General features: G+C 51.4%; 1 protein-coding gene across 5 annotated transcripts; it reads right to left on the bottom strand.

Annotated features, from left to right (window-relative positions):
• Nucleotides 1-304: 304 nt before the first annotated feature.
• On the bottom strand, nt 305-24,509 carry LOC309581107 (solute carrier family 2, facilitated glucose transporter member 5-like). Of its 5 annotated transcripts, none has more exons than XM_082295537.1 (15): nt 15,045-15,066; nt 11,875-12,825; nt 9,876-11,729; nt 8,682-8,812; nt 7,039-7,137; nt 6,517-6,677; nt 5,900-6,024; nt 3,994-4,146; nt 3,786-3,911; nt 3,326-3,513; nt 2,840-2,950; nt 2,472-2,573; nt 1,995-2,070; nt 1,557-1,684; nt 305-921 (listed from the first exon to the last, which is right to left on the bottom strand). In XM_082295537.1, exons 4-15 carry the CDS (start codon nt 8,736-8,738, stop codon nt 694-696), a joined length of 1,554 nt encoding a protein of 517 aa, XP_082151663.1. In that variant the 5' UTR covers nt 8,739-8,812; nt 9,876-11,729; nt 11,875-12,825; nt 15,045-15,066; the 3' UTR covers nt 305-693. The 5 variants fall into 5 exon arrangements, with proteins under 5 accessions (XP_082151663.1, XP_082151664.1, XP_082151662.1 ...); XM_082295538.1 differs by having other exon boundaries at nt 9,876-11,275; XM_082295536.1 differs by having other exon boundaries at nt 9,876-12,825.
• Between the last annotated feature and the right edge of the window lie 861 nt (nt 24,510-25,370).

The raw sequence follows: 25,370 nt of genomic DNA, 5'->3' as shown, positions 1-25,370 counted from the left end.
AGGAGGGGGGGATGTAAAGCCCTGGCAGGACAGGTCTTGGGACAGGCCCTGTGCAATCTCTGTGTCTTGGCTGAGGACATGACTTTGCCTCCTTTTCTGTAGTGGATGTAGAGACAGAGCATAGAAACAGCTCCTTTTCCAACATTTACATATCACAAATTTGAGGGCAGAGATATAATATATATAACCTAATTTTCTAAGGTTAAAGCAAATCATGTGAAGGATTCTCTATCAACCACACCAAATCTGTACCAGGCTGTTCAACATTTCTGCTTTTTTCAAAAAAGAGGGCGGCACACTGATATAACAAATTAAATTTAATTTCCCCTTGCTGGACCCTCAAACACACAAGTGCCAATTCCTCAGAGGAATTTAGTGCACTCCTTACACACGACTGCCCCACACCCAGCCCAAGGGCTGGCCTGTGTCCCCCAGGACGTGTCAGTCAGGACACCAGGGACACACATCACCTCAGGTCATCGGCTGCTTGGTCACAGAACTGAGCTGGCTGAGGACATTTCCCTTTCCTTGGGACAAGAGGAGGACTTGGCAGCATCAGGTTTTCGGCTGGGTTTGATTTTAAATGTCTTTTCTGGCCTTAACAGTTCTGTGATTCTCAGATCAGCATCAAAGCAGGAATCCCTGTATTTGTTTTCCTGCTGAACAGATCGTGTCAGGCCAAACACAGCTGGGTCACATCTCAGTGCTGGAGAGTGCTTCCTTTTCCTCCTGCTTGCCTAGGGGGATGGAATCTTTAAGCTCTTTGTCTTCCTGAATCTCCACTTTGTTCCTCTTGGCCATGATCCTGTTGATTTCCATGAAGGTTTTATTCTTGGTCTCAGGAACAATAAAGAAGATGTAAATCATGGTGGAGAGGCAGATGGCACAGAAGATGAGGAAGCTGTAGGGCCCCAGCCCAGCCTAGGGCAGTGACAAGAGAGAGCAGGGATCAGGGCAACATTCCAGGTGGGAATTACCTGCTCTGGACACGCAGGACCCTGCAATGGCTACAGAAAATGCAGCTCATAGTTTGAGCTGAACGACTCAAAGTTGGGGTGGGTCTAGATTCTGTCTTCTCAAACCACCAGCGTGGGTTTATTGGGAACTGACTGGGAAAGGAGGGTGAGGGCCTGCTCCACAACTCAAACCCAACTCAGCAGCTCCCTTTGCCCAGGTTAAAGTCAGGGACTGCAGCAGTTTATGGGTTACTTCCTGGGGGCAGTGTGAACTGGGCACCCAGATTTCAGAAGCTAAAATTGTCCCCCCAAGGCACATCCTGCAGTGGGAGATGGGGAATTTGTCATTTTTTCCACGCTCCTGAGCTCAGGATGAGACATTTACCTGGCAAAGAAACTGCTTTCTTTCAAAGCCTGTGCAACAGCCAGGTGTGATAAGAAAATGCTGATGAACATCAGTCTCTTGCCCTTAACACAATCCCACACACAGGTTCTGGGAACCAAGGAGTGCCTTTACAGCTCCTCAAAGCCTCTCTGTAAGAGCACAGGGGTGAAGAGGCCGATTTTCAGATGAGGTTTTGCCCTGTGGTTGGTTCTTACCTCCATGTAGAGGAACAGCAGCCCCACGGTGAAGTTGCTCAGCCAGTGCACAGAGCCCCCCACCATGAACGCCGCGGGCCGGGACGACTGCAGGAACATCTCCGTGATCATCACAGCAGGAATGGGACCTGCAGGGCAGCTGCAGGTGAGGAAATCCCAAAGGCAATCCCCTCACTTGGAATTGCTAATCAGACAGCTCATTTTAGTGGCAAACAGTGGTTTCTAACTACCAGTGTTTAGAAGCACCCAGCAAATTAAACAAAGATTAAATTCAAAGAAAACAGCGGGGCAATGAAATGACTTGCATGGGGCATGGCCACACAGAGATGAAATTCAGCCTCCCTGGATGAGCTGCACAAAGGTTTTGGTTTGAAACTGAACATACCTCTTGGCTTTACTCGGCTGGTGGGGGAGACTGGGCAGGCTGTGGGTACTTACTGGGGCCAATGGCGTGTCCAATGATGTAGATGATGACACAGGCTATGCTGAGGTAGGACATCCAGGAGATAGTGGACTGCAGGGATTGAGTGACAGGTTAGACGTGGTTCCTGTCTGAACATCACCAGCACACTCGAGGCACTGCTCCCAGTAAGATGTGAGGGCATTCTGAAGGCAGTGCCACCCTCCAGTGCCAGGTGTGTCCACGATCAGACACAGAAATCCCAGCCTGGGTATGATCCTTGCTGCCAAAGGGATGCAACAGGGACTATGAATGTGACATCCTGGAAGGAGCATTCAGGCAAGCAGGATCACAGCTTTTCCTGGCTTTTCTCTTGGTAGATACACAGGTACAGAGACCTTTCATATTGTCCCCTCCTCCCCAGGGTGTAGAACCACCCTCAAAATATTCCAATGGCCTGCCCCCTGGGAAGTCCAGAAATCATGGCTGGGACCACCTGAGCCATTCAGACACACCTGGAGATTGAGAGCCAGGGTTAACACTGCACAGGAGGCAGAGCACAGCACAAAGCCAGCCAGGAGAAGGATCCTCCTCCCCAGGGATTCCACAATGAAAACCTGGAAGAGACAGGAGAGGGATGACACCAGGGGCTCAGCACTTGCTGCAGATGTTTTCATCCACGGGCACCACAGGGCATCTGTCGTGGAAAGCATCTCCCAGCAAATAACTCTCTACTGAAAGGTTTTGGGATGAGATGATCTTTAAGGTCCCTTCCAGCCCAAACCATTCTGTGACCGTAGGATTCCATGAGCACAACCTAATTTAAACAGAGGCAGGGGAGACTGCACAAGTCTGAACTCAGAGAGCCCCAGCACAAACTTACAGCAAGCAAAGTCATGACGACGTTGATGGCACCTATGGACACCGTGACGTACTGAATGCTGCTGCTGTCCACTCCTGCTGACTCGAAGATTCTGTCTGCGTAGTAGAAGACCTGCAGCAGAACCACAGCTGTGTCTATACGTGGCCAGAGGCAGAACATGGGAACCCCCTTCTGGCTGCTTTAAATCCTGGCACTGGTGCACAGAAGCCTGAGGACTGAATGAGTCCCTTTCTGGAGACACTGGTTTGGACGTGGGCACAAGCACTTCACTCTAAAAGCATTCCAATCATCCTAAACAGGGCAGCTCGACCCTGTACCTCGTCCATGGATTTGGTACTGGCCAGGGTCGACCCACGCCAGTGTGACACTGGGTGTGTCCTGGGTGAAGAGGCACTCCCAGGTTTGTCTCCTGTGTCAGCACTGCCCCCATCAGCCCCTCTGCAGCCCCACCCCTTTGTTTGTACCCCCCCGACCTTCCCCACTCACCGCATTGACCCCCGAGAGCTGCTGCCCCATCATCATGACGATGATGGAGATGAGCTGCCACCTCAGGCCCCTGAAGGTGAACAGGCTGAGCACAGAGAACTGCCCCTCCTCCTTTTCTGACCGGTCCTCTTGGTACATCTCCTCTATCTCATCATCCACGTCCTCCCAGCCCCTCAGCCTCTGCAGAGCTGGTGGGGAGAGCACAGGGAGTTGTGAGCCCCAGGTTTACAGAGAGCTGTCCTGCTTCAGACCAGAGCAGAGCAATGTGTGACCCCGGGCAGCAGTGCTTCCGTGGTGGGAACCCGGGGATCCACACATGCAGGGAAAGGAGCAGTGTTCCAAGAATTCCACCCCCCAGCAACACATCAGTGGAGAATTTCACACTCTCTTGCTGTCAGCCATGTCCCACAGTCAGATTCATCCCACCCCACCTCGCCTTCCAAGGGAGGATGGACCGTACCTCTCCGTGCCTGCTCTTCGTTGCCCTTTTGGATGAGCAGGTACCTGGGGCTCTCGGGGAAAAAGGGCAATGTCAGGAGCTGAAGCAGGGATGGGATCCCAGTGAGCCCCAGCAGCACAGGCCACCCTGCAGCAAGGACACGAGACATCAGCTGAGAGAAATCCTCCCCCTGTGGAGCCCACAGAGAGGCCCTGAGCCGGAGCTTTACCTTTAGCATTGCCAAGGATGCTGTTGAGACCAAGGATCTGAGCTGCAAGGATGCCAATGGTGATGAAGAGCTGTGGGACCACCCCAATAGCACCTCTCAGGTTTTTGGGGGACATTTCTCCAAGGAACATGGGAACCACATTGGAAGCCAGACCTAGCAGTTAAGAGAGCGGTGTTAGACATGCAGCTCTGATTTCCCGTGGGGGCAAAAGAGATTCCTGATGAACCACAGGACATGCAGAAACTTCACACTCAAACCCTTCTGCTTTGAGTGCCTGGATAACCAACTGCTGGGCAGCAAAGCATTTTTGGAGTCTGACAGAGTTAGCTGGAGCCTGCCTTGCCTACAGAGCCAGCAGATGATTTGGGGGCTGTCAGTGTTTATCCTCCTAAAAGCAGCTTTCTCCCAGCAGTGTCTGCCAGGAGCAGCACAAGACACACAAAGAAAAATGTTGCTGCTTCAGATTTGGAAACAAACTCCAGATGTAAGAGAGGAACTTTTGCTTCCTCTAAAACAAGAGGAGAAATCAGCATCCAAACACGCTGATGTGAAAGTGGAAGGAAATGATTTTGTGTCGGCTTTTAAAAATTCCCTGGTCAGTAACGCAGTGCTGAGAGCTTTGCTGGTCGGAGGTGGCTTGCAGGTGGCTTGCTGGAATAGGTATTTATGCTCTAATAAGGACAGCAGGGACATGGGTTATTTTGAGGAACGTTCTAGGGCTGCCCACAGTGACCCCAGCGAGCTACCAGCTCCTGTGCTTACGCTGTAAATCCTGGCAGCCCCCAAATTCCTGGAATCAAATGACCACGGTAGACTCTTATCTGACATTTCTAGAGTTCCTAGGCTTCAGGAGCCAGGGGTTACAAAGGTAATCAGGCTGATATTTGAAAGCTAAAAGGCCTAAAAAGCACAGAAACAAGTGCCACCAATGCTGGAGGGTGACACTTGGATCCTCCCAGATCCTCCCCAGGCACAACATCCACAGTTCAGGTGAGGTCAGCCTGAGAAGGACAAGTCAGGACAGCCAGGCTGGATTTGTTTGTGGGTTATAAATAACTGGAAAGAGAGATCACATTTAACAAGACCCTTAACATTTATTCCAAGCTCCAGTGCTGAGAGCAGCTGCCAGGTTTGAGAGTCAAAAGCCAAAATAAAACCATTGGACTAAAAAAAATGGAAAACAAGAAACTGGCTTGGGAAAGCAACTTGATCTGTACATGCAGCAATTACCATTGGTGAGCTAAGGCAGGAAATTTATCTCTACAGGCTACCCCAGCTCATTAACAAACCATGGAGTGTGCCAGCCTCGCCAGCCCAAAGCCAGATAATTGAGTGTAAATGCTCTCAGGACCCTCATAGACCCGGCTCTGCTGGGGTACCCAGCATGGTTCTGTTTGTTCCCTGTTACCGTAGCTCCAATAAAGCCACACCAGCAACACACAGATGTCCTTGGCTTCCCTCTGCTCTGTGGCTCTGAGCCCTTTGCTCTCCCTTTTAACATTTCTTTTCTCCTGCAGAAGGAACAGTCAGTTCCAGAACTGGATTATCGGACCTGGCAATGATTTTGATGGATTATTCTGGTTATGTTAAAAAGGAAAAAAGTAGACTATCTGCTTTGTCTGGGAAAACAGGTTATCCTCAGCAGGTTTGCTGGCTGTGGGAGCTGCAGTGCCCAGCAGATGTTTATTGCTGCATTTACAGACACACATCTCCTCCCTGCAGCTTCAATCCCAGTCCCAGGGCCGTTATCTCCCGAAGATCTTTAGTACTTCTGCACCACTGCTAAAGCACAGCCTTGTCATGCAGATCCTAAAGTGTGCTACCTCTGAAAGCATCTGCTGGGAGAATGAAACACCTTTACAGAGCCCAGGGAATATTTATTGCTCTCCCTTTACCATCCACTTACCAGCAAATACTCCCATGACAACACGGGAAAGGATGATTACTTCAAAGGTTTTTGCTAGCTCTGAGGTTCCCATGAGGATTGCAGCAGCGATGGAAAAGAGGTTATTTATCAGCAAAGTGCCCTTTCTGCAAAGTAGCAGGAAAGGAGACAGAGTCAGCAGGGTGTTTCTAAGTTGCAGATAGATCCCCTCTGCGTCCTGCTATCCAAAACCCAAACGAATCATCATCCCAAACACTGAGCAAGGAGAGAAAATGGCAATTGTCACATTTTTCCTGCAGGCAACGAAGACTTCTAGGAAGAAAAGTTTCTCAGGAAACCTGAGCAGCAGATCTGGGCCTGAGCTGGGATCTCAGGACTTTCCTCCCTGCTCTGCCTGGCTCAGTGCCCAGCCCACAGCCTGGCCTTGGCCATACCAGAACCACATAAATTCCTTTACACTGGGGGGACAACGCTTGTGGCTGAGCCCAGCAATCCACCCTCATCCCACCTGCTTTAGCCTCAAGGGGTGTGTGGCAGTGTCATGCTCCTGAAGGGCTGGGCAAGGTGGAGTCACCACGGGATGAATCTTATCTGATCCCAAATCGTGGGGCAGGACCTCGGGCACGGCTCCCACTTACCGGCCACAGTTGTTGACCAGAGGCCACACCATGAGGGACCCAAACAGGCCACCCAGGGGGAACATGGACACGGTGAGGGACCAGAGCAGCGTCTGGAAGCTGCTGTCCATGGGCACTCCAGTCCGGTCCAAGTAGGTTTTGTTGTAAAAGTCTTGCATGTACTGGAATGAAACACAAAGTGTGTTTAGAACAATAAATACAATTTCGTGCTGTAAAAGCCAGATAACAAATGCCATAAAGCTCTAAACTACTGTCTTGATAAAAAAAAAAACAGGTGGGGTGAGCTGGGAAATGACTGCAAGAGAGGGATGGAGAAGGCTGGGCTGGGTAACTGTTCCTACAGGGTGTCCTGCCCTATAGGATGTGCCTGGTTCCCAGAGGGGGAGGCACCCCATGGCTCATCTGTCCCAGGCACAAAGAGGGGACAGGCCCCTGCCCACAAAAACCCACAAAGTACATTTTGGGTACGTAATGCTACATCTGCCTTGCCCTGCTCTGACCCTGCTCCCAAGCACAACCCACCGGGGCAGGAGAGTTGATCACAGACACGTTGTAGCCGTACTGGAAGGAAGATCCAAATGCAGAAATCAGAGCTACCAGGGCCAGGGAAAGTGTCATTTTCTGTGGAGGGAAAGAAAAAAGCATAACCACCACCTTAGAAGTGGGTCTGGCTTTTAGGCATTAATAACATTCAATGAAAACAAAGAAATACCCAAAGTCTTGCTTTCTGTGTTTTTCCCTTCATTTTACTGCATATAAAAGCCCAGTGGGTAGTTTTCATTACAACTCATTTTGTTCTGCTTGATATGCCCACAGTCATTACAGTCATTCACTCTGCTTTGCTGGTATTGATGAATCATTTGGATGATTAATTTTTTTTCAAGTCATCATTCTTAAAAAACCACCCCGCAGGGAAAAAAAGTTGTTTGCAATTATTCTTTTTCCAACATGCAAATTGGGTAGTGGAATAACACAGGATATTGGCACAGGCAAGCTTTAAAAAGAAGTGATTTTGCATCAAGTGGCAAAATCCCTTTCCTGTTAATTTCTTCTTCCTCTGCATTTTGGGATAGAGCTATTTATGGATCTAATTGATTGCCACTGAAGCCAATTAGAACTTCTCCAAGCAGCTCACGGAGGCCTTGGTTGAGGGGTACAAGAACTTTGCACTTGAGCAGAGGAGGGGAATTGCCATCTGGAGCGGGATCAAACCCCGCTGTGGGCACCCATTCCCAGCGTTACAAACAGCTCAAACAACTCCCTTTGCACAACAGTTTAGTTGCTGTTCAGCCCCCAGGCTGTGTTGACAGAGCTGGGTTGTTGGGGTTTTGTCTGGCTGGGTTTTATAGCTCACTAATGCATCTCGTTGCTGCTACATCAATAAAGTCACTTTCCATTTTCATCTCGTTTGCTGCCACCGTCACCAGCCTTAATGTCTGCGAGGTTTTCCATCCCAGCACTCAGCTCAGGTCCCACATGAGGACTCTGTCATTTCCCTAATTGAACATTTGTCCAAAAAGCTGCTGGTGCTTCTTTCTATTCCTCAGAATCTCTGGCAGTTCAGCTCCAGGGATCTGCAGAGTTTAAGGTGTTATGGGAGATCGAAATTCAAGTTGATCTCACACAAAGGATCAGGGGGAAGCTGAGGCTTCCAGGTCCATTTTCTAGGAGGACACTGCTGACATTCTCTCACTGGTGATGAAAAGCAGCTGCCTTGCTCCCAGTTAACCTAATCCCAGGAGCTCAAAAGAGCCACTGGTGTTAATTATTGACATCCAACACCTTCAGGAAAACCTCTGGCATCCCCGAGCAGCGCGTTGTGCAAGACTCCCCAAACACTGCTGTGAAAGGCAGCCCCATCCAGGAGCATCTGCAGCCTAAAGCTGATTAGAAAGTAGGAAAGAAAACTCACACACAGAAGGGGAAAGTGACACAGAAGTTACAGGGTAGGAGAGCTGCAGGCAGTCACCAGACTCGGTGCAACACCGCGTGCAGACAGACACAAACTGGGCTCAGGAACAGAAACATCTCTGCTCTCCCTGTGGGTATCTCAGCCCAAAAGACCGTGGTCTTTTCCTCTCTTTACAGGTACCCACAGGTCTCCAATGCTTATTCTGTATCCCTGTGGGAGACTCAGGTTGGAAGAAGGCAGCGATAATACTCACCCCCTTTGCACCTTCAGTGCCCTCGGAGCCCTCCTGCTTCTCTCCTTTCAGCTTCATTTTGGTGTTTGAATCTCAGATGCTGAGCACAGGTTCTTCCAGCCGAGGCAGCCACGGCAGGGGATGGAAACGCCCTGCACAGAAAAACAAACCCCTTCTGCTGATACACGGAAAGACTCCACTACTGGAATAAGCAGTAAAGTAGGTATGTTTATTCCAGCGCTGGGATGCATGGGGGGATAGCTCCTCCGAAATCATGTGTGCCGACACCTGCGTTCAGCTTGGTGTAGATCGGGTTACAAGCTCCATGTTCGTTAAGTTTCTCAATACAGCTATACATATTCATTATCTGGCCCCGCCTAGCATTACAATGAGCCCAAAAGTCATTTACATCCACGTTGTGCTTGTGAAGTGTCGTCTGGTGGTCGTGGGCAGGGGTCTTCCTCAGATGAAGTAAAGGGTCTTCCTCATTCTGAACTGTTCACCTTGCTTCCCTGCACAACTGGCCCAAGTCCAAACTTCAAGGCTGGTTTAAGTTAGTTTTAGGTTAAAACCAGGATTTTTGGTCAAGATTCCTTCCCTTTATCAATAGTGTTATACCTTCTCATCCTGCTTTGGAAGCACAGTAAGTGTTGAGCAAGCTGTATGCATTGCTTCTAACAAACTGCTTCCCAGCAAATCATTTAACCTCGGCTTCCCCCCCTCCCCTGATCCACTGTGACTCTTCCAAACACATCCAATCACCCTCAGGCGCTACCGGCGGGGTAAGGCACTGTGCCTCATCGTTCCCTTCCTCTGCCTGACTCTCCCATGTGTTCAACTCATTTTTCTTTCAAGTCTGTTGCCAGTGTCAGATGTTCTTTATCAGATCCTATCTCAAACAGAGGTGCTGCCCAGCTCCAGGGAGCACAGGCTCACCTCTCCAACCAGACGGGGCAGACTTATCACCAAAGTCGCTAAAATGAGCCCATTTCCCCCGATATCTCTGCAAGGACAAGGTGAGTCTACAGAGCTGCAGCTCCTGGGCAACCGTGGATGGCACAGCTGGAGATGTTGCCCAGCAACTGCGGCATCAGGGAACACAGGGAGCAGCCCTGGCAACAGAGAGGGTGTTTGCCCTGAGCCCCAGCACTGCAGCTGAGCCCCACCAACCCCCCTGCAGCCACAAATTCACAGATCCATCTGCTCTTGTCCTACCTCGCACGGACCAGCTGGTTCAGGCGCTCCTGCACTTCTCAGAGCTCATCCTCCCGGAGCTGGGGTTTTGACAGCCTCTCCTCCAAAGCACTTTGGTTCCTTTCCCTCCTCAAGCACAAGATGCACCACGTGCTGCTGGTTCAGTATTAACCTCCTCTGTTATGGGCTTGCTTTAACAGCCCAGGACCTTGTTAATCATCCACTACAACTCCTAGGGTTTATCAGAGAGATGCAAAGTTCACAGATATCCCCAGCAGCCGGAGAAACTGGAACCAAACCTGCTGTTTATTGGCTGTGTAACTTTAACAAAAGGCATCCTCTTGAGCAGCAGCTCCTTTCCACGTGTCCTGCACACGTCCTCTGGCTGGCTGCAGCATTCCTTCCTCCACGTGGAAGCACTGTGCTCCAAAGCAGGAAGAAGAACAGAGCCCTGCTGCTCTCAGGGTGGTGGAATTTAGTCCCCAGACTTCTTGGCATTTCTCTTTTATTGCATTTGTTTTCAGTGAACAGCCTGAAGGACACTGTTCCCAGATGTCTTAATTGGGATCGCACCTCAAGGACGCTCCTGTGTCACAGCTGCCGAGCCCACAGCTCACTCAGCAACTCCTGTTGTCCTCGCCTTTGCAGACCTTCAGCCAAGATGGAAAATTCTGCCCCAGAGGTGGGGAAAATGCAAAGAGTACAAATTTCCATCATGGAGTTCCACATATCAACCTCTGGGAGCTCTGGGCAGAACGACAGCTGCTCTGACACTCAGTAAAGACAGGGAAGGAGAATTCTCTGCCACGGTCTTCTGTGACCGATAGGTAAAGCTCTGTCCAGGGAAGGCCTGGTAAAATCATGGCTCTGTTACTTAGCCTGAGTAGAAATGGGCTGAGGGAGAGTGACTCAGCTGGGATAGAGGAAGGGAGGCACGCTGGCTGCGTGAATGCCTCGTGCCCGCACCGTGGTGTGTGGTGGTTGGTTAAATTCGGTTTGCTGTGCCTTAAAACTGTGTAAACTAACAGCCGACTAACAGCATAAAAAGGCCGGGTTTTTGCAAATAAAAGTCCTCTTTTGCACCTGCATGGCGACTTCTCGCTGCTCCCTGGTGTTACAGTCTTTAAAGTCTGTTCCTGAACTTGAAGAAATAATCTTGAAACATACAGGAATCAAAGAGAACACGTATGTTTGTCATCCAAGACCCTTCGCCATAGTAAATATTTGCTTATGGCAGCAGAACAGTTTGAGTATTTTCCAAACGCAGCAAGAACCTGATAAAAACATCTGCAAGGTTGTAGTTGGCACTGGGATGATGTTGGAAGAGGTCGATGAAGGGAGACAGGATAGTAAATCAGCTTCTTGGATTTTCAAAGCAATTGCAGGGGCATGACATCTTCAGCAGTTGGGATCCTGTTGGACTTGGGCAAAGGACAGAGCCAGGAACAAGCAAAAAGCTGATTTTACAGGCATTTTACAAGCACGTTTTCCATTTCAGCTACAGCAGGTATCAAGGTTCTTACATCTGCTCTTCACCCCAGCCCGTGCTGGTCTGGAGACTTAAACTCCGCTCTGGTGTCACCCACCTCATGGTAAGAGTTCCCCTTTATTTATTTATTTACTCTCAGCCTAATGGTCTGTGCTCAAGGCTGGATCCTATGAAACCCTGATATCTTTGGGGGAAAAAGATGATTAAGAGGGCAAGCTTAGTTTCCAGGACAGTAAATCTGCTGGAGAACATTAGTGGTGAGCTCTAAACGGGGATGTTTGAGCAGGAGCTGGCAGCCAGCCATGCTGCAGAGTGTTCATTGCAACTCCCACCCTGAGGAGGCAGCCCACAGAACATGTCCACAAGTGACATCAGCACCTTCTCACCTGCATTTTGGGAAGGAATCACATGTTCAGGCAAGGCCAATTCAATACTCTGGGCCCCTGAGCTACAACGGGCCTTGGGGTGAAACAAGGATTTAAGAAATAAGTTATCTGCCTGAAAGTAAGTGATAAACAGACACTGCTTTACCAGCGGTACAAATGGCTCCCAATCAAATAAGGAAGAGGTAGATTTGGCAGTCTGATCCCCCAGCAACAGGAAAGGGCTGGATCCATGTGGACTGTGCAGGGAACAGCAGCAGAGCTGCGGCTCTGGAACCAAGAACCAACCCAGATCCTATTCTTGCTGCACAAATGCAATGCTGGGCAGCGTCCTGGTGAGGAAACAGAACTTTATTTTGTAAAACTTGGAGAAAATACTTAAAAACCAAGCAAGTGAGGAGCTGTAATTAAGGCAAAACATTATCTCCGAACAGCAAACAAAGCCCCATGCCCTCCCCAGTCCGATACAACACTCCCAAGGCATGGACAAAGCAGAGCACCTCTGGGGCTCAGAGCCAGGCTCTGTCCTGCTCCTGGCAGGGGCTGTCCCTGGGGGTACATCCCGATCTCCCTGAGCACCAAGGGAGCCTGGAGGGCTCCAATTCTCTCAGGAGATGCCCCCGTGCTGCCACCACAGACAGCAGCCCCCAACCACGGAGGAGCAGGGATAAACCATCCAGAGGAACCATCCGTCCAGCACCAGCTCAAACCAAACTTGTCAGCACGGTGCTGCCCACGTTCAGGCGAAGAGCAGGAGCCAGGCTGGGGCTCCCGGGAAGGCTCACACCCCACGACTGAAATCCATGCCCAGGACAGTCGGTCCAGCAGCTCCTCGAGTTTTCCCCACGGTGTTTGTTCACCTCAGAACTCACCACACATCGGCCTCAAAAACCCCAAAGCAAAACCCCAAACAAGTTTTTACAGTGGAGGGTGAGGGGAAGGAGGGGAGATAAACCAGGAAACCGGAGTACAGCCTGTCGCAGAGCATCCTGAGCACAGCTGAAGAGCAAAGACTGGGACCTCTCCTCGGCTCAGCCTCTCCAGCGGCGCTTTCCCCGGGCTGTAGCTCCCTCTGTGGGGCTCTGGCTCCATCCCGCACCTGCACAGAACCAGGCACAGTCACGCTCCGGGGCTGTCCCAGCGCCCTGCAGCCCGGGCACGCTTTGCCCTGGCCCAGGAGAGCGGGCTGGATGCAGGGATGTCACCTCGCAGCAGCTCAACAGGCACAGCCTGGCACCCCAACCTCAGCCCCTCCTGCTAAAATCCCCCTGCCCATGGTGACAGGGAGGAGGTCAGGGACACCTTCAGAGCCAGCTGAGGCACCTCCCCTGCACTCACACCTGGTGTGGGGACAGAGGGGGCCCTGCCAGGAGCAGCCAGGCACTTCCACACCCCTTCCCTGCTCTTCCTCCTCTGTTCGCATTTAGGCTGCCCTCAGCTGCAGTGTTAGGAACCACAGACGTTTCTAAGAGGTTTTCTGTTGGCTGCTCTCCTCTCTCTGACCTCTCTGATCTGAGGATGTCAGAGATGTCCCAGACTTTCCCCGTGTGTGTCAGTGCAGGTGCTGCAGCCCAGAGCTGGTGTTCGCAGCCCAGTGCTTCCCTGAACCCCTGGAGCTGGAAATGTGACCCTGGCACATTCCTCCTAAAGCATTTCTCAGAGCTCTGTAATGGAAAAAGGCAAACTGACAACATGGGATCTGTTTTGATTTTTTTTTGGTGTTGTTTTTTCTGCTGTTTTGTTTTCCCTTAAGCCAAGTCGGTAACAATTTTACTTTTTCTCTTCAGGGCTGGCTCCAAAAAAACTGAATATAGCATAATACTAAGCTGGATAAAATTAAAGAATTTCTATCCTACTTTTCTGCAAGAAGTTTAACACAGCTCCTCTTTCCAAGCCTTGTGGGATTCACAAGAGGTTGAGCTATCAAGGTTTCTATTTAGCTTTTAGAAGTTTTAAAAAGCTTTTTGAAAGGAGAAAAATACCTCTTGAAGTCATCTGTGGCAAAAATAAGATGCTTCCAGCTACCTTTCAAAGACTCCAGGGATGCTGAAAAGCAGAGCCATTCAGCAGCCCCATGAAATTGGGCTCATGAGCTCTTGAGGACACCCCACGTTTACACAGCCTGTGCACAATAGGGCTTAAATATACTAATAAAATTACAAAGTTAATGCCAAGGCTTCAGGAAATAGCAGGACTCACCTCTGCCCACAGACCCCTAGGACTCTGTGCCACGTAACTGTGCTGCCTGCTGTAAACTTGACTAACATGGGCCAATAAAGCAGCTTTGGAACAGCTGGGGGCCTGCAGCTGCCCTCCCTCCCCAGACAGCTCACGAGGCTCCTGTTCCCTTTGCAAAAACCTCTTCTACAAATTAAAAATGTCAGCTGATGACAAATAAAAAGTCCTTTGCTTTTTGAGACGTGTGGTCTGGGAGGAGGAGAAACAGGTGTATGGAGAGAGGTCTGCCATTCCCAACAGCCTGCCTTCTTCCCAGACTCTGATTCCTGCCATGCCCCATGGCCCAGATGGGCATCCTGCCCTCCAGACTCACCCTTTGGACTGAGTGTGAGCTGCAGGGTGAGTACAAAAGTGCCCTTTCATAGCAGGTTTCACACTCTGCCTGAAGAGACAGCACATGCCAGCACATCCATCTGAGCAGCCAGGACAGCTGCTCTGAGTTTTACCTCCTTCAGCTGCACTCTGGGACTGCAAAGAGCTCTATCAATATCTGATTCACAGACAGGAGCCCACATTAAGTTTGACACCCCTATAAATTCTGCCATGATCACTCCTGAGGTCGAGCTCCGGGAAGCGAGGTGCTTACACAAATAGACCAATCCAAGGATTCTGCACCTGCAGTGAAGAGCTTCTGTCAATTTTTTTGCTCCCAGACACTTTCTAGGCAAGCTTGGGTGAATCACTTCCCCTCTGTCCCCCTCTATGATGATGGCAGCAGGGGCTGCCATCTGCTTGTGGGGAACTTGGGGCCCTGAACAGCTGATCTGTGCAGTACTGACGAAATGTGTGTGCATGTGGCATTTCACACTAAAAACAGACACCAATTCCTCTTCAGTTTTGACTGGTGTCCTGTCCTTGTGGGCCAGACAGCCCTGCAGTTTAGTTCCTCGTTTTGCAGGCTCGAGGAACAGCTCAGAGGGAAAGGAGCAGAGCAGTTCTGTGAATGGTTTGGGAGCGTGATGGGGGCTGCAGAGTCAGACAGGGACCCCCCAGAGCAGCAGCAGAAGCCCCCTGTCACTGGTCCCAGCCCTCAGATCTGTGCAGGCAGAGCAGGAGGAAAGGCTCACTCTGGGTTTTTACCATGAGAGAAGGAATCAGCAGCAGACAGAGGCAGCTCAGGTGCTGGAGAGCAGCGGCTTCGTCTGTTCAGGGCCGGGCACATCCTTGTTCTTGTGGGGCCGTGGGCGCTGCCAGGAGCTGTTGGATCCCTGCACAGGCCAGTCCAGCTCGTCACAGTGACCACAGCAAAGGAGGGAGAGCAGCCGAGCCCGGACCACCCGTGTGCACAGCACGAACATGATGCAGTTGGCTCCTCCTTGGAACGTGTTTCCAATTCCCTGCAAAGGCAGAAAAGGAATCACCCAGGGCTGCTCCCACGGGCAGCCCCAGAGAGGAGCAAACGCCATGTCAGAGCAGCTGCAGTCCTGACAGTCACCGACTTCGACCTCAACGACAACAACAAATTCCGAAAAATGAGCTTTCTTTTTCCCAAAAAGCACCCGAAAGCAGACCAGGGGGCTGTTGCGGGCCGGCCCCGGAGTCGGGCAGCAGCAGGCTGAGCCCTGCTGGAGGACAGCCAGGCAGCACTCCCGCCGGAGCTGCTTTCCCTGCCGGCTGCGCGCCCTGGCCCTCCCTGCCAGCGCAGCTTTCCCCTGCAGCCGCCAGATGCTGCTGGAGCAGCTCCTGCCTGGAGCTGCTGCTGCTGCTGCTGCTGCTGCTCTTGCAACCCTCCATCCTGCCAAAGAAAGGGATACTGCGAGCACCAAACCCTTCTCTCCCTCCCAGCTCTTGCAACCCTCCATCCTGCCAAAAACAGGGATACTGCGAGCATCAAACCCTTCTCATCCTGCCAAAAACAGGGATACTGCGAGCACCAAACCCTTCTCATCCTGCCAAAAACAGGGATACTGCGAGCACCAAACCCTTCTCATCCTGCCAAAAACAGGGATACTGCGAGCACCAAACCCTTCTCATCCTGCCAAAAACAGGGATACTGCGAGCACCAAACCCTTCTCATCCTGCCAAAAACAGGGATACTGCGAGCACCAAACCCTTCTCTCCCTCCCTGCTCTTGCAACCCTCCATCCTGCCAAAAACAGGGATACTGCGAGCATCAAACCATTCTCTCCCTCCCAGCTCTTGCAACCCTCCATCCTGCCAAAAAAAAAGGGATACTGCGAGCACCAAACCCTTCTCTCCCTCCCAGGCACCCTCCTGGCTGCGTTTGCTGGCAAACACTCACGTGCAGGACAACCAGGACGGAGTTCTGCACGGCGGGGGAGTTGCAGAGGGTCAGGATGAACCGCACCGTGCTCCAGATGCGGAGGAAGATGAAGATGACGGGGATGAGGATGAGCTTCTTGTCTGCTATGGAGGTGCGGGGCTGCAGGGCCGGGGCTCCCGGGAGGATGGGCCGATACTCGGAGAGCGCGGCGTGCTGCGGGGAGCGGGGGAGACAAGGATGTGAGCAGAGCCTACAGACACGGGACCCCGGCCCCAGGGGCTCCTGCCAGAGCAAACTGGATCCCTGAGCCCTGCAGGAGGGTAACAGGGGCACAGCTGTGGGCAGCAGCCACACTCTGCCTTCAGAAACACAAACATTCCTGCTGCGGCCAAGGAGCGACAGCCCAGGAGGCTCCGTGTGCTGCTGCCCTGAACCCCCAGACCCCCGAGGAGAGAACAGGGGCAGCTGCCTGCCCTCAGCACAGCTCCCAGAGTGGGGTGGGGAGGGACAGCAGCGTGCCCAGGAATCCCTGGCACAGGCAGCAGCCCGGCAGGGCAGGGTCAGGTTTCCAGGAGGTCAGGCTGCTATCTCTGACCACGGCCGGGACAGCGTGTCCTGCCTGCTGCACGTCAGGTGATGCTGACAGGCACCAGCAAACTCTCCCCGGCTCCCCTTCCCTTCCCAGGACGCTGGGGCTGCTGGAAACTGCCTCGCTCTTCCACCTCCTCTGCAGGATCCTGCCCTAAGCAGGGCTGTGTTCATCCCCAGCACCGCCACAGCTGCACCACAAGCACAGGCAGAAATTTCCAGAAGGGCATCTCTCCACACGGGGGGCTTTTTTCCCCTAACACAACCCAGAGAAAAAAGGGATCTCTGGGTGCAGCTCCTTCTGCCACTCTCATCTGGATCTGTCTGCTGTGCAAATGCTGTCCTAGATGCCTGGATTTTGTGTGTTCACAAGGAATAGCAACAATTGAACCTCTGAATTCCAAACCCCTGCTAGGGCAGGGAGTCTCCTCTGTGGTGCCCAAAGCCATCCAGTGCCTGGACTTCCAAATGGAGCTTTAAGCTCCAGTACAAAATAAATTCATAAACACAAACTTTCATTGGAGATAGTGAAAGGACTGAGAATTCCAATCTTGGTACAAGTGGAACTGCGGAAAACTGATTAAAGCTGAATTTGTCCTTCACATTGTGTTTCAGTTCTTACTGTAGCATTGAACATTTCCCTCATGAACATCCCACATCCCTGCTCGTTTTCAAAGGGCTTTTACATCCTGCTTGTGCTAAGTCACTGTGTGATGGTGCTGCTGGATCGGGGCACTGCTTCTCCCACAGGTGGAGACATTTCAGTGTCATGAAGCAGCTCCTGCCTGTGCAGCTGCTAAACAAGGAGCAAAGAGCATGGGGGGATGGAATCACCCAGCAGAATACTCACTGCTCTGTTAATGTGCTTCTTGATGAGGATGTAGAGCACTGGCAGGGTCACATAGGCAAGGATCTCCCAGACCTTCCCTGTCAGCAGCATCCACAGGAGCCGATCCTCAGCATCCAGGTTGACCCAGCACCAGCCCACAGAAACATTGGAGGCGTCGTAGCCGATCTTCTTCAGAGCCACAGCCGCCACCGTGATGGCCAGGGGGACACCCCAGCTGAGGGGGGGACACAGAGAACGAGGTTAAGCCAAGAACATCCTCAGCTGAGCCCCCCACACCTCAGGAAATGGGTGGCAGACCCAGGGATTCTTCCCCAGACAGGATTCCAGTGCTTTTCCCAGACCATTGGCGCTGCTGCAGCAGGTGAGGGCAAGTGGCAAACAGGCAGTGTACGAACGAGGACTGCAAATCCACCTCCTGGGGACCCTCTGTGGGAATGTGGAGCCCCAGCCCCGAAGGGCAGAGGTGCAGTGATGTGCTGCACTCCCCCCTGGCCTGCACAGGGTGCAGCCAGGGCAGCAGCACCCAGCCCACCTCGTGCCCTTCTCCCACTCCCTCCTGGACTCAGGGAGGTTGAGGATCTGACAAGGCCAGGGCACTGTAAAATGTGATTTTCCCGCAGGACTCAGCCAGCTGATCCCGAGCTTTCCGAGCACAAGCAGCCAAGTCCCACCTTCTGATTCCAAAGTGAAACTCAGCACACAAAGAAATCCACAGCTTCATTCCATCAGTGGTTTGTTTGTTTGTTTGCTTTTAAGTGAAGGTGTAGTCAGTATTTTGGGAGCAAATGTATAATTTCTGAAGGACAAAGAGCCAGGGAAAAATACTGGCAGTAACAGCAAAAAGCCAAGAAAGCAACAAGGAGCCACACTCACACAACTTGGAGCTGTGACTTTGGCTTCTCACTTGACAGCAGAGTCAAATACAGGGAAGCATTTAGAAGAAAAATAACTGTGGTGACACATGAATTAAGTCACTCAGCAGTGTAGGCTGCCCACAAGAAACCATGAGGAAGAACAGAAAAATCCCACCAGCCCAAACAAAAATGACACCACAACAGTGCCCTGCATCCAGCTGAATGTGTCACCTGCCCTCCCCACAGCCACCCTGGAGAGAGGGATGGGGGCCACAGCTCCAATAAAGGACACAAATGCTCAGAGTGCTCAGACTGAGCTTCCAGCATAACCCTCCTGGTCTCGCCAGGTGCAGAGAAAACAAATTCATGACTGTCTTGCTCTCATACAGTCTTCCACTGACAGCCTGGAGCAGCTGCAGGGAGCATGGGAAGGATCTTGCCCCCAAAAATCAGTCTCAGAGACACCAGGCTATGCAGGCAAACAGCAGTTGCCTTGACCAGATTATCTGAAATTCCATAGCCAGCAGGGGCCTTGACCAGATTATCTGAAATTCCATAGCCAGCAGGGGCCTTGACCAGATTATCTGAAAGTCCATAGCCCAGCTGTAGAATCAGAGATAATCCCATGATATTAGATTTCAAAAATACCCCATTTCCTACTCTTAAACAATGTATGGATTCACCGACTCATGAAAGAACCAAATGTAAATATAATACTGTAAAAAAATTCAGAGTCAACTCTTCAGCACATTTAGAACATTTTGTTTCAAGGTTCAGCTCAGAACAGGCAGTGCTAATCCAAGCCAGTGCTGTTATTTAAGGACAGTTGTGCTGCAGGAAGCCCTCCCCACTCTGTTATCAGAGCAGACTTTCTAAAAACATCCCAAACGTCACCACCACCATGAAAGTTTCCACACAATTCACGAGTCATTTTGGTTAAACTGGCAATTTCTCAGAAAACAACTGCACATGCAAAGACATTCCATTCTCAGCACTCCTGGAAGAACTGAGCACTAAGGTAAAGAATTCAAGAGAAATGGCACTTCCTTAGAGAAACCATTTTAAGGCACACAGGCACCAAGAAAAAGGAAGTGAATTAAAAAACGCATTTGCCTAAATAATGATCTCAACAGTGGCCTGAAAGAGAATTAAGACAAAACCAGGTGAAATTATGGTGTGTGGATGTAAGACAGGACAGTGTAAGTACAGACACAGAGAGGCCACAGGAGGCAATAACACACCACTGAGCAAGGGACTTAAAACCCTTCAGGAGATAACTGGTGAAAGGAAGAATAGAACTGCTGCATTAACAGGCAGTAAATTTTCACTGGAACAGCATTCTGGGATCAGATGGATATTTACCACTAACACCAAGCACAAAGGATTACCAACAAAATGAAAATAGAAAGGATCTAGAAAGGAATCAGACATTTCCGTGAACTTCAGCTCCATTTCAGCAGACTGGAAAGGAGAACTGAGACTGGTGATCTGGTTGTTCTTAAGAGCTCCTAAATGACAGATTCAGGAGGGCTGCAAAACGTCAGTGCTGTTACTGAACCAGGAGAATGCAGGAACTGAAGAATCAGGATTCATCACCCAAGGTGTGAGTAAGGCCTGGAATAAAAAGGATCCAAGATCACAGAGAGGCAGAAATATTCCTCTGAGCCCCAAAGAGCAATTATGTAGGCTGGGCCTCTCCAAAGCACACCTGGATCTAGGCACAGTGTGGGAGAGAAAGGAAAACGATTCCTCCTTTCTGCAGAAAGGCTGGAAATCCCACCTGTAAGGCAGACACAACCGTACTTACTCCTTCAATACAGCTCCTGGCCATCTGTGAATTAAGAAATCATCCATCCAACCCAGCATATCTTTGCACAGTCACACCAAAACAAGGCAAGGCGAGGACCCTTCAGTTCCAGCAGTGTTCACCTCGACTTGTCCTGGTCTTCTTGGGTCAGCTTGCTCAATACCCACGTTTTGATTTATGCTGCACAGCTGCTTTTTCCTCCCTGGAGGCTCTCAGAAGCAGGTGATTTGCTGTGACCTGCCTGCACAGGTTAGACGAGGAGCCATCCTGCCAGCAGGCCTGCAGGCAGTTCCTTCAGGGGACAGGAATTTTTACTCTGTGAGGAGTGAAAAATCAGGCTCCTGGATATCCCAGCCAGTTCCAGGAAGGAGCTCTGAGCACACATTGTAACCAGAATTCCAAATCTGCCCCAGTTTAATCCTGCAGGAGGCAGCCCATCAAGGGCTGAGATGAACAGTGCAGCAGTGCATGAAATGACCCCAGGCACTCAATGAACATGCATGGTTATAAATGTAAATACATATATAAACACGTATATTTTAATATATAAGCATGCATATGTTATAGATACATATATTTTTTAAAGTATATTTATGCTTATAATGATCTGCACAGCCTGATCATGAAATGAAAACCCTTCAAACATTGGCAGCAATTGGTATCAAAAGCCAAGCAGGAAACAATGCCAAGGTGGGTTCTGTCTGTCTGCTCCATTCCTCACCCCAAGTTTGGATCAACTTCTCTGACAACAAAGGTGATGTTACCCAACCAGAGGACGCCTGACACCTGGAAATTCAGGAGCAGCGAGGCAGCCTGGTCGTTTGCACTCTGGATGCCAGAACTCACATTTCACAGCTACGTAATTATTTCCAAAGCTGATGTAGGCTGGTTTTCAAAGCTCATTCGAGATCGACAAGTTTAAAACCAAAGCAGAGGCTGCAGCTCTCCAGCCTGGAATTGGTGGATGTGTTACCACAGGAATCCCTGTGGCACAAACCTGTCTGACAGGTCCGATCCACTGTGACATCCTGACTTCCCTCAGGAAAATTTCGGGTACTGACTTCCAGCATGTATTTAGTCAGCTCCACTCAGCTAAAGAATCAGGAGTCTCTGGTTAGAGCCAACATTAACCAAGTACTCGTCTTTACAAGCACTTTGCCCTTAGGAGCTTGTGAAGAACAGGGAACCTGCCTGACAAAACTCCATCCTGCCTTGGGTCCCTCCCAAAGGTATCTGGGGATGACTCTCACCCCATGGTCCCTGCATGGCTCTACTGGCAACCTACAAAGCTAGGAAGGGAAAAAAATTCCAGGTTCTTGCCTAGGCTAAAATACTGGAAATTTAACTTTAAATCCTTAAATCCATCTTCCTTTGCCACCTTCCCTTTTGCTCTAAACAGCTCTCCCTCACCCACCCCTTGCAACTCACATACAAAAAGACACTCTCCATACACTGCTTGAAGCAGTTCTACTTGCGTGGTTCTAACAGATTTTTAGCCCACCAGCACCACAGCCAGGGGACCGTGAAATGCTGGAAAGGGTGAGGGGGAGCCATCTCCAAGCATTATGTCTGGAATTTTATTTCTCAGGTAACTGAGATAACAATAAAGGTGCAGGGAAGGAAAGCAGGATGATGTGTCACGAGGGGATGGGCAGGGAACACGTCCTCGCTTGTTTTCTCTGGCTTTTCAGACAGATCATAAAGCAGAAGCAGCTTTAAACACTGGCTCTGCACAGAACAGGAGGCATTTACAAAGCAGAACCTGATCAGAGGTGCTCGATAGCCTTTAAAAGGACCAAGTGGTGCTGATCAATTCCAAGGACTGAAGGTGGCATTTCATTTTCATTGTGAAGAACTGAACATAAACCTAACAAATTCACCCAGAAGCAGCTCAGTTTGAGCATCTCTCCCTCCATGTCAGGGGTTAGAGCGATCTTCCAGGATTTTTAGAGTTTTTAGAGAGTGCACAGATTGCACCGGCGCTGTTTCAGTGGCTCTGTTCTTTCCACGCTTGGTAGCTTGGTAATGCTGAGGAGCATTAAACCAGATGGAGAAACTGAAGTACAGACAAAAGCCACACAGGCAATTAGCAGACAGGAAAATTACAAACAGGCCAGATTTGCCTGAGCTCTTTGATGTGCCTGATGGAGCCAGAATGCCCAGGAAGGAGTCAGACTTGTTTTTAACATCCATTAAGCGACACGTGGCTCTTTACCAGCACCCCATCCTCACCACAGCTCTCAGAGTGCAACTCTCTATTTACTGGAGATGAAATAACCTCAAAACCCTTCCACTGCATCTTCCCTCAGCTTCACCACCACCCTGGTGTGCCAGGGCCATGTGCAGTCCCCTCAGGCTCCCTCACACTGCCCCTGCTATCAAGCAGCAATTCCAACAGGCAGGGCAGGAGTTGAAGTTCTCCCTGGTTCACACTCAGCCTCAAAGTCTCTCTCTGGCCCATCCTCACCTGGACTCAGCTCTAGTTCAGTCATCTGCCAAATGATGCTGTTTGAAACTCAAAGGTGACAAATATTTGACTAAGAAACCTAAGAAAATTCTGTACTTGTCCTGAGGGCTTTTTTTCCTTTTAAACCAGATCACTCCTCATAATTTATTGCAAAAGCTTGGCAACACAGAGGACTAAAGGATCACTGTTTTGCTCAGTGTGGACGTAGCACATGATTCCACAAGCTCCAATTGCATAATGAAAGCCTTTACTAAACATGATGTGGAAAATCAGCGCCCTAAATAGCAGAAACTGAGACATAAAGCTATGCTGTGGTCTGGTTTGTCTTGCTTTCAATCAAACATGCCAAAACAACCTTCCGAGTGCTTTTCTAGCAGTTTCATCACTTGTAGACAACATTGTCCTATGAGTATGGAACTACAGCAACCTGCCTGGGGAGAGGGGAAGGATCCACAAGCCAGGCTGACAGGGGGAAGTTGGGGACCCATGGAAACAGATCCCAACCACGGAAGCTTGGGCAGCAGCAGACAGGTATCACAGACACAAGTTTTGTTATATTATTTCTAGAACATCAAAGCAGACTGGAGGGAAAGCAGAAGCCAGGATTTTCAGTCATTAGAACTTGCCAGAGATTTTTCTAAGTGACCTTGAACAAAAAATTTTTAACTTTTCCATGTCTCCAACCCTTCACTTGGGGAGGGAAAGGGGATACAAACAGGGTCGGTTAGTTAAAAGACAGCAAAATCCCTGTTGAAAAGGAATTTGAGAGGAAGAAGAGGAGAAGAAAAGCACAGAAACTCAAGCGACACCCGAGGCTCCATCCCGAGCGGAGCACACGGCAGGAGGGGGTGCCCGGGGGTCCCAGCCGGCAGCAGCGGCTCACAGCACCCACCTCACGGCGTGGAAGCACCAGAGCAAGCCCGTGCCCGTGGGCGAGCCCCTGACGATGGTGAGGTACAGGTAGAGGGCGATGGCCATGGTCCAGAAGAAGGAGCTGGTGTTGGCGAAGGTGGACAGGGCGCCCTGCAGCACGCAGTCCCACGAGGTGCGCTCGAAGTCCTGCAGCACCCCGTAGAAGTAGGAGAGGGCCGAGAGCAGGTCCGCCAGGGACAGGTAGAGCAGCAGCTGCCGCGGCCGCGTCCGCAGCTCCGGCCACTGCGCGTGGGTGCAGAGCAGCAGCGCGGAGCCCACGCAGGACAGCGCGCACGACACCAGCACGGCCCCGCGCTCGGCCGCGAACAGCGGCGTGGGGGGCAGCGGGGCGGCCATGGCCCGGCCCCAGCCGGGGGACAGCGGGGAGGAGCGAGGGGACAGCGGAGAGGAGCGAGGGGACAGCGCGATGCAGCCCCGCGGGACGGGCGCGCTCTGCCCGGAGTGCCCGGCCCGCAGTGCCCGGAGCCCTCTGTCCGGAGTGCCCTGTCCGCAGCGCCCGGAGCGCTCTGTCCGGAGTGCCCTGTCCGGAGTGCCCTGTCCGCAGCGCTCTGTCCGGAGTGACCGGAGCGCTCTGTCCGGAGTGCCCGGCCCGCAGTGACCGGAGCGCTCTGTCCGGAGTGCCCGGAGCGCTCTGTCCGCGGTGACCGGAGCCCTCTGTCCGGAGTGCCCTGTCCGCAGTGCCCGGAGCGCTCTGCCGGAGTGACCGGAGCGCTCTGTCCGGAGCCGCGGGACCGGCTGGGAAGGCGAGCGCAGGAGCCGCAGGAGCAGCTCCGGGAGCGGCGGGGCCCGACCCGCCCCCGCCGTCATGTGAGGCCGGGCCGGCCCCTCTGCCCCCGCTCCCGAGGGAATCCCCGCCGGGACCGGGATCGGGATCGGGAGCCGCTCCCGCTGGGGCGGACGGAGCCAACCCACCGCGGCCCCGCAGCCCAGAAAAGCCCTTTTCTCTTTCAATCGAAAAACCCGCCCTGGCCGCCGAGAGCAGCGCGACAGCAGGAAGCGGGACAAATAAACGCCTGGGTTGCTGTCGCCTCCTTTCCTTTACTATCGACACCTCCTTCCCCAAGGACAGCGCACAACTCATCTCCCCTGCTGAGCCAGAGCTGCCGGGATTTATGGACACACACACGAGCACTCAGGGAGTGCTTTCCCCCCCTCCTCTTCAGAGAACTCCCAGGCTGGAATCGTGTCCTTGTTTGCTCCTAACCTGCCTGATCCCTCTGTGGCATCACTCATACTTCACACCTCTGATGTGAAGAGGGATGCGCTCCGTTTCCGAAGGACAGGGCTATTGTTTCAGCTGTCTTGTTCTCTCAAATAGTTTAATCATTTCCCAGCCACCCAGCCATGAAGGATTCCCACTGAACTCATCTTTTGACAAGGTTTAGTCTGACCTGTAAAACCAGGTGTCTTAGCCCCACCCAAGCTTCTCCCAGCACCCTGAAGCCATCCTACCACACCCTTGAAAAAACACCTGACAAAAACATCTTTAAGAACTACAAATGATTTCACGTTCTCATAGTACTTTTGGCCATTGTGTCCTTTCAGTTTCACCTTCCCATCTTCCAAACAGAGAGGATTCTCCACATTTTAAATCGCTCTGCCAGTTCTCAAGGGGGATTTCACTAACAAACAGCTCTGCCTTGGCTGCCCTGGGTTGGGTGCCAGTGAAGCCTTTAGAGCTTT

This window comes from Coloeus monedula, assembly GCF_965178545.1.
Source record: "Coloeus monedula genome assembly, chromosome: 22".
Lineage (NCBI taxonomy): Eukaryota > Metazoa > Chordata > Aves > Passeriformes > Corvidae > Coloeus > Coloeus monedula.
The sequence above is the reverse complement of the archived record's forward strand: the minus strand, read 5'-3'. Positions and strand labels throughout refer to the sequence as shown.

Bases quoted from the DNA above. Each gene is read 5' to 3' on its own strand.
- LOC309581107 (XM_082295536.1), bottom strand. From the start codon at position 8,738: ATGAAGCTGAAAGGAGAGAAGCAGGAGGGCTCCGAGGGCACTGAAGGT. The intron at 6,025-6,516 runs GTAAGTGGGAGC...GCTACTTTGCAG, and splicing joins CTGGTCAACAACTGTGGCCG to AAAGGGCACTTTGCTGATAA. The intron at 922-1,556 runs GTAAGAACCAAC...TCACTGCCCTAG, and splicing joins TGCTGTTCCTCTACATGGAG to GCTGGGCTGGGGCCCTACAG.